The sequence below is a fragment of the Notolepis coatsorum genome (assembly GCF_963971535.1).
Source record: "Notolepis coatsorum genome assembly, chromosome: 10".
NCBI lineage: Eukaryota > Metazoa > Chordata > Actinopteri > Aulopiformes > Paralepididae > Notolepis > Notolepis coatsorum.
In genome coordinates, this window is record NC_140174.1 from 93064048 (window position 1) to 93072182 (window position 8135).

At 46.5% G+C, this 8135-nt stretch overlaps 1 protein-coding gene across 1 annotated transcript in view; it reads left to right on the forward strand.

Annotated features, from left to right (window-relative positions):
* The window catches only part of ido1 (indoleamine 2,3-dioxygenase 1), a gene marked incomplete at both ends in the record, with an annotated part of 22463 nt that extends 14551 nt beyond the window's left edge, over positions 1 to 7912 (forward strand). The window contains 7 exons of the mRNA XM_084323098.1: positions 1746 to 1864; positions 1979 to 1993; positions 2289 to 2388; positions 4611 to 4728; positions 4838 to 4889; positions 5264 to 5412; positions 7512 to 7912. Coding sequence (XP_084179224.1) covers positions 1746 to 1864; positions 1979 to 1993; positions 2289 to 2388; positions 4611 to 4728; positions 4838 to 4889; positions 5264 to 5412; positions 7512 to 7912 — 954 coding nt within the window. The remainder of the gene's footprint in view (positions 1 to 1745; positions 1865 to 1978; positions 1994 to 2288; positions 2389 to 4610; positions 4729 to 4837; positions 4890 to 5263; positions 5413 to 7511) is intronic.
* Between the last annotated feature and the right edge of the window lie 223 nt (positions 7913 to 8135).

The window sequence follows — 8135 nt, forward strand, 5'->3', positions numbered from 1 at the left end:
CTCCTCTCCTCCGACCTCCTCTCCTCCAGCCTCCTCTCCTCCAGCCTCCTCTCCTCCTCTCCTCCGGCCTCCTCTTCTCCAGCCTCCTCTCCTCCAGCCTTCTCTTCTCCAGCCTCCTCTCCTCCAGCCTCCTCTCCTCCAGCCTCCTCTCCTCCTCTCCTCCAGCCTCCTCTCCTCCAGCCTCCTCTCCTCCGGCCTCCTCTTCTCCAGCCTCCTCTCCTCCTCTCCTCCAGCCTCCTCTCCTCCAGCCTCCTCTCCTCTCCTCCGGCCTCCTCTCCTCCGGCCTCCTCTTCTTCAGCCTCCTCTCCTCCTCTCCTCCAGCCTCCTCTCCTCCAGCCTCCTCTCCTCCAGCCTCCTCTCCTCCAGCCTCCTCTCCTCCTCTCCTCCAGCCTCCTCTCCTCCAGCCTCCTCTCCTCCGGCCTCCTCTTCTCCAGCCTCCTCTCCTCCTCTCCTCCAGCCTCCTCTCCTCCAGCCTCCTCTCCTCCGGCCTCCTCTTCTCCAGCCTCCTCTCCTCCTCTCCTCCAGCCTCCTCTCCTCCAGCCTCCTCTCCTCCAGCCTCCTCTTCTCCAGCCTCCTCTCCTCCTCTCCTCCGGCCTCCTCTTCTCCAGCCTCCTCTCCTCCTCTCCTCCAGCCTCGTCTCCTCCAGCCTCGTCTCCGCCAGCTTCCTCTCCTCCAGCCTCCTCTCCTCCTCTCCTCCAGCCTCCTCTCCTCCAGCCTCCTCTCCTCCTCTCCTCCAGCCTCCTCTCCTCCAGCCTCCTCTCCTCCTCTTCTCCAGCCTCCTCTCCTCCGGCCTCCTCTCCTCCAGCCTCCTCTCCTCCAGCCTCCTCTCCTCCTCTCCTCCAGCCTCCTCTCCTCCAGCCTCCTCTCCTCCAGCTTCCTCTCCTCCAGCTTCCTCTCCTCCAGCCTCCTCTCCTCCTCTCCTCCAGCCTCCTCTCCTCCAGCCTCCTCTCCTCCAGCTTCCTCTCCTCCAGCCTCCTCTCCTCCTCTCCTCCAGCCTCCTCTCCTCCAGCCTCCTCTCCTCCTCTCCTCCAGCCTCCTCTCCTCCAGCCTCCTCTCCTCCAGCCTCCTCTCCTCCTCTCCTCCAGCCTCCTCTCCTCCAGCCTCCTCTCCTCCTCTCCTCCAGCCTCCTCTCCTCCGGCCTCCTCGCCAAAGTTATGTTTATTGTCATTTTTCCATTGACATGGAAGCACGAGATACAGCACTCAGGTCTCGGTTATTATAGCCATGTGACGCTAGATCAACTAGAATAAATTATTAAATACTGATCCTCATGACAGACATACAAACTGATTCAATAAAAATCCAATAAAAAACGAATCCATTTCAATAAAAATCTAGTCTAATTCAGTAAAAACTGATTTAATTCAATAAGACTAATATGATTCACTGATTAAAAGATTAAAAGAGATAGGTGCCATAAAGTGCCACAGTGCAGTGTGCAGAGGCATGGCAGCCTCTGGCCTCCTCTTCTCCAGCCGCCTCTTTCCCAGGCTTCCCAGTTGTGCTTTTTCCCCCCTAACCTGCCAATGGCTCAGTTCACCAACTTCCTGCTCTATAGCCAGAAGACACCCATTACCCAATCACCTCCCAGCCACCACATGTCCAATCCAGCTCTTTCCATTCACTCAAGCCTCATTATTCCACTATCCAAAAGGATTGTTCAAACTCTCCATGTGTAATTTTGACCAACCTTTGTTACAATTATTATTATTATTATTTACTTTTTGTTCTTTTCTTCTGTTAAGATGCTCCCCCGTAACCTGGCTATTCCATATTGGGAGGTGTCACAGCGCATAGGACTTCCCCCTATACTCACCCATGCAGACGCTGTCTTGGTTAACTGGAAGAGGAGGGATCCAGAAGGGTAAAGGCAACTGCATTCAGCCTACTGTCTGTTGTATAGTGAGCATATCTAAGGTAATTATGTACATCTGTCCCTTTCCTTCTCCCATGTTCACATTGGCATCTCCTGCTCCAGGCCCTTTGACATGGAGTGAGTATTTTAAAAACACGAAGACAAAGGTTTCATTCAGGCCATGATTAAAGTTGTATTAACTGCTTTTGAAACGAAGGCCATGTAGAATCAACCACATACATTTTACATTACTGTAAATAAGATTTCATTTAATGGTTGGATCTAAATGGCCCTTAACCGGATCGGCAAAATCAAATTACACTCATTATTGAAGGAGATTTGTATGTGGTTGGGTCTACCACGGTCCTCCGTTCAAAAGCAGTTAATGCAGCTTTAACATTATTATGCTCATTGTGTTCTTTGTGTTGTCCAGGAACTTGGAGTTGCTGATGACCCTCCCAGGTGGGGACAGTGTTCGGGGCTTCTTCTTGGTCACTCTGTTGGTTGAATTGGCTGCCGTTCCTGCACTGAGGGTGAATATTTGTATCTCTTTCAAATAAATGTTTTTAATTATTTCTCTTTTTATCTACTTTTTCTCCTCCTATTTTTCTGTATTTTCTGACCGACCTGTAGGAGTCACTGTTTACAACGACCAGGACCCACCCCACCAGCTTTTCCACCCACTGACACTGCCAATTGTGTCAGTATGGACGACCGACCAAGCCTTTTCCCGGGCGGCTGGGTGGCGCAGCGGCCTAAGCGTCTGCCCACCACCACAGAGACAGTGGGATCGAATCCAGCTGTGGTGCTTCCGGGTTGGCCGACCGTCCATACTAACACAATTGGCAGTGTTAGAGGGTGGGAAAACCCGGCGAGGGTGGGTCCTGGTCGTTGTAAAAACAGCGACTCCTACAGATCGGTCGGGGGGCCTGCACAGCGAGGTCGGATCCTGGGGGAGGTAGTGTCCTCCACACGTTACACTCCCCCAGTGAGAGTCCGCGCTGCCAGGTGAAAAGAAGCGGGGATTGGCTGGACATGTGTCGGAGGAAGCATGTGATAGTCTCCGCCCTCCCAGACCGACGGTAGGGGGCAGAGCATGCAACGACCAGGTAGGGGATTGGGAATTGGCATAACGACTAACATTGGGATGGGAGAAAAACGGAAAAAGAAAGGGGGGAAAGAGAAAGTATATAAATTTTTTTTAAAATAGCATTTCCCATAATGTTGTTGTGTTTCTTTAACAACATTTCCCAGGCAGAAAATTCAAATGGCTTTTCGGTTGTTGATTGCTCTTTGATCATGTAGTTAACACTTTGATTGCCTAAGGCTAAATTCATGATATACCATAGGTTGCCAGCTCTATTTGTCTATGGAGAAGTTCCCCTTCTTTGCAGAGCTATAACTTTTTAAATTCTATTGCTAAATTGCCATTATTAGGGCCCATTCAATGTCCTATATGTATTGTTCAGGGTGAAGCAACGTTAAACTTTTTCATTCACATATTCATACTAAAGTATGGTCTAATGTATAAGTATGTTTTCATCTCTTTCTGCAGCTTTCTCCAGAACGTGATCTATAGCCCCAAATGCATTATATTGATGATGAAATACAGTTTGATGGCAATCGGCGTGATATAAAAAATTCCAACTAGACATGGTTCTAGAAGTTACTACACGTCGTCTGATGTTGACCGGATGGGTGAGGGGGCGTTTATAATTCCGTGGGCAACATTATACCATTCATCTAGTGTGGGTCATATGTTCATCAGATCAGTTAGTATAGGAGACATTGAAAAATAACGCTGAATCTTACCGTATCTTCCTCGCGCCGTTGGGCGATGAGCGTGGAACAGACATTTTCATATTATGGGATGTAGAAATATCGGGTCCATTTCCAGCTTGTATAATAGTATATACGTCCAAATCATGTTGTTTATCGAGTTATTGGCAACGGATCGCTATGTATTGTGACGAACTAGAGTGCCGGAACCTATACCGAGTGCCCGGAAGTAATATGGGTGAATAGCACATCGTCCAAGTAACTTCCTCTTTGGCGATTGCGCCGATCGGCCACCAGATGGCGCTCTTGAACCGCTAGAGGGTTCAGTGGGGCTTTTTGGTGAGTCTCAGGCCAGCGGATGGGAAATATGAATCCGATCACAGATTTTTGAAATATTGATATCAAAGACGAGTTACGGCGTCTTCGGCAACTTGAGCATGGCGGGGAAGGACGCCTAAACACGTTTTCGGCACTTAAAGTGTTAAGGGTCTTTCACTTCAACGACCGCATTTAGTTTCTTTATTGAGGCAGTTGGAAGTGGCAGTGGCTCAGGAGGTAGAGCAGTCGTCTGGCAATCCGGAGATTCCTGGTTCGATTCCCGCTCCTCCTGGGCGGCGTGTCGATGTGTCCTTGAGCAAGACACTTAACCCCTAATTGCTCCCGATGAGCAGGTTGGCACCTTGCATGGTTGCCTCCGCCGTCGGTGTGTGAATGTGTGAGTGAATGGGTCAAATGTAACCCGCCCGAGTAACAAATTGTAAAGCGCTTTGGATAAAAGCGCTATATAAAAAAGCAGCCATTTACCAAGGAGAAGATTTTGGCGGGATTTGATCCCAGGCCAGGCAACTTGTGTGGTTTCAGAGGCGGTGGTCTTAATGACTACAGTACACCATCTTTGGACATAAGAGTGGGCTCTTTAAAGCCATATGACAATGTCTTCTCTGATGCCGATGCTGGGTTTCTGTTGCGTATGCAGAGTATTCCCCTCGTTATCAACGGCGTCAGCTGTAGGGACGTCGAGTCTGTGGCCAAAGCGCTAGAGGACATCGGGGAGTCAATACAGGCCATGACGGACGCACTCAAACTGATGCAGGGTAACAAAGCAAACATATGACACATAATGTACTGTATTCATACATGTTCATGTGCATTGTTATAGTTGTGCCTTTTGTAAAATGTGTGTGTGGTTTTTTCCCCCCCAAGCGTATGTGGAGCCATCATTCTTCTATGGAATCATGAGGATCTATCTGTCTGGGTACAGTACATATCCAACTCTCTTACAAAAAATACTGTAGACCTATTTTTATGCCATGTTGTGTGTGTGTGTATGTGTGAGCATGTGTGTGTGTATGTATACATGTAGGTGTGTATTTGACTGTGTGTGTGTGTGTATGTGTTCATGTGTGTCGTTTGGGGGGGGGCGACAGTGGCTCAGGAGGTAGAACGGTCATCTGGTAATCTGAAGGTTCCTGGTTCGATTCCGACTCCTCCCGGCAGCGTGTCGAACTGTCCTTGGTGTGTGAATGTGTGAGTGAATGGGTGAATGTGAGGCATAAGTTGTAATGTAGTGTTTGGATAGAAAACACTATATGAATGCAGTCCATTTACCGTGCGCGTGCATGCTTGCAGGTGGAGAGACAACCCGTCCATGCCAAAGGGGCTGGTGTACGAAGGTGTCCATACAGAACCTATGGAGTTCTCCGGAGGGAGTGCTGCCCAGAGCAGCCTGCTCCACTGTTTTGATGAACTGCTTGGGGTCAAACATGAAGCAGCAACTGGTAAGAGACTTTACCGAGTCGATGGAGCCAATTGGCATGTAGGAACTACTTTTCTACAAAACTACAACCCCATAATAATGGTACTATGGTCGAAAATTGTTTCTACGTGAAACTGCTGACAACACGGTCTGTGGATTATCTTGAGCACCGGGGTCTTGATTTCTGGAAAGAGACAGTGCTTTTGAGTTTTTCTACATGACGTTTCTTGGTACTTTGAGCGGCACAGGCCGAATACCATTCAGCTTTATTGTATTGGACTGACAGCAGATATCTATGGCAGATATCTCCAAAACTAAGCAAATCACATCAAAATGATCTGGATGGATTGATAGCACTCTGGGGTAAGGGAGAAATGTGTGTGTGTGCATTTTTTTTATATATTTTTATTTTGTGTGAACCGACCCTTTACATACCAGTTTAAGATTAAGATCTTGCTGAAGAGCATTAAAGGAAAATCGCAGGTTCTCAATGGCTAGTTGTACAATGGCTAGTTGTACAGAGTCGGCAATACAATACATAATAGTATCATCAGCATAAAGGTGAACTTGACTAATATAAATGGTGAAGAGGACCGGACCCAACAAATAATACTGAAACCAATCAAAAAACAATATTACATAATCTTTGTAAAAGCAAAGGATGATCAACTGTACCAAATTCTTTAGACAGATCCACAAAAAGAGCAGCACAGTATTGCTTATTGTCAAGAGCAAATACTATATTATTTGTAACTAATATAATAGTTGGAATAGTGCTGTGATGAATCCAGATTGGCGTGGACTTAATACTGAGTGTCTTGAAAGAAATTACTTGAGTTGTTTGTTTACCACAGATTCCAGGATTTTAGCTAAGCAGGGTAGAAGATTGGATGGTAATTATTTAAATAATCTGTATTACCTTCTTTATGTAATGGAATCACATGAGCTGATTTCCAAACACTAGGAAATATGGCCGTTGAGGCAGAAAGATTAAATAAATGCGTTAATGAGGATTTTTTGGAATTTATTCAGATCCACATTAGCTCTTCCACACAAAACATAAAAACATGATCCGCTGTTGCTTCAATGGAACCCGAATCAGCAGATGTGGGTCTATAGATCCCTACCGCAATTTCTGAGTTAGGCCCTAACTGAACCTTCATTGCAAGAAATCCAACAGTATGAACAGGGAAAGAGGGCACAATGTGTAGGCTACTAACACTCCAGTTGACTGAGGCGTGGCCCATTCTGACACAGGGAATTGTACTATCCTGCTCTCAGTGTGTGTCTGTACACAAATCAACAGGTAGTGAACAAGAGTAAAAGAGATCCAGAAGCTGGAGCCCATTGTCTTTACTGTTGTCTGTTCTCCAAGTACAATTAGTAAAACTGAAATACACAAACAAATAATAATTGTTGTCAATGACATTGCATTACAGTATACTTATACAGTATACTGTATACAGTGTTATTTGTACCTTTTTACTGTATGAAGCACATTCTCAGGAGGCTCATACAGAACCAAGCATTTCACTGTAATGTACATGTACTTTATACGTGACAAATAAAAAAAACTTGAAATACAATACAGATACAGTATATGTGTAAAATGACATCAGCTAAATGTAAAATTACAAATTTTTACAAATGTCACTTAATACTGATGTGAATGTTCCCTTTAAATAAAGTACAATATGTAAAAAGTTCACTAAACTGAAATATGAAACAGAAATAGTCCTTTGAGTTGACTGAGAATTATTGTAGGCTAACCAGGAGCTAACACATAATGTAGCCAAGAGTAAGCAACTGAGCATTCTTAAACAGATGATTCACAAATCTATAAACAAAACACAATATGATGCTTGCACAATACAAATATAACTTACAAGCAATAATTTCCAAGGCATGGATAGAGCTGGAAAAAGAAAGTAGCTGAAGCTGAGAGCAAACCTCATGGCAAAAAAACACTTCTGGAGAGAAAAAACCTGGCAGCGTCACATGACTAAATCAGCCAATAGCACCAAAGCTAGAAAAGGCTAAAGAAAAGTTGTGCAATACACAAAACGACCACATGAGGGAAAAACACAACGAGTGATGACACTTCCCTCTTGTGTGCTATAGGTGCCTTTCTAACCCGCATGAGGGAGTACATGCCGCCTGCCCATAAGCAACTGATCCAGGAGGTCTCCCAGCAGCCTCCCCTGAGGGGTTTTGTCCTGGAGCAGGCCAGCGAGCGCCTCAACCTAGCCTTCCAGCTCTGTGTCACCAAGCTGCTGGCCTTCCGGAGTTACCACATCAACGTGGTCAGCCGCTACATCATCGTGCCCGCCGCTCGCGCCCGCCAGCTTCGGACCCAGGGCCAGGCCTCGGAGGGGGAGACGGTCAGCAGGGCCCCCACGGCGCTGGAGGAGAGGGGGACCGGGGGCTCTGGCCTCATGAGCTTCCTGAAGACTGTGAGGGACCAGACGAGAGACGTCTCCCTGCCCTGCAGAGACACAAGGGATGAGTCACCGTCGATGTGACAACAAAAACACAAAAAACACAAAACACACCACATAAGAATTGTTTATTTTACGTCTGATATTAACGACATTTGGCAGGATTGTGAAATGCCTGTGTGTTATACACTGTATCTAACTTTGTCAATGTCCATAAACAAACCAAAATCTTTAGATGCGAAGCACCACATGTCACTAACTCACTCTGTCTGTCCAGACTCAACCACCAAACATTCACCATTTATTT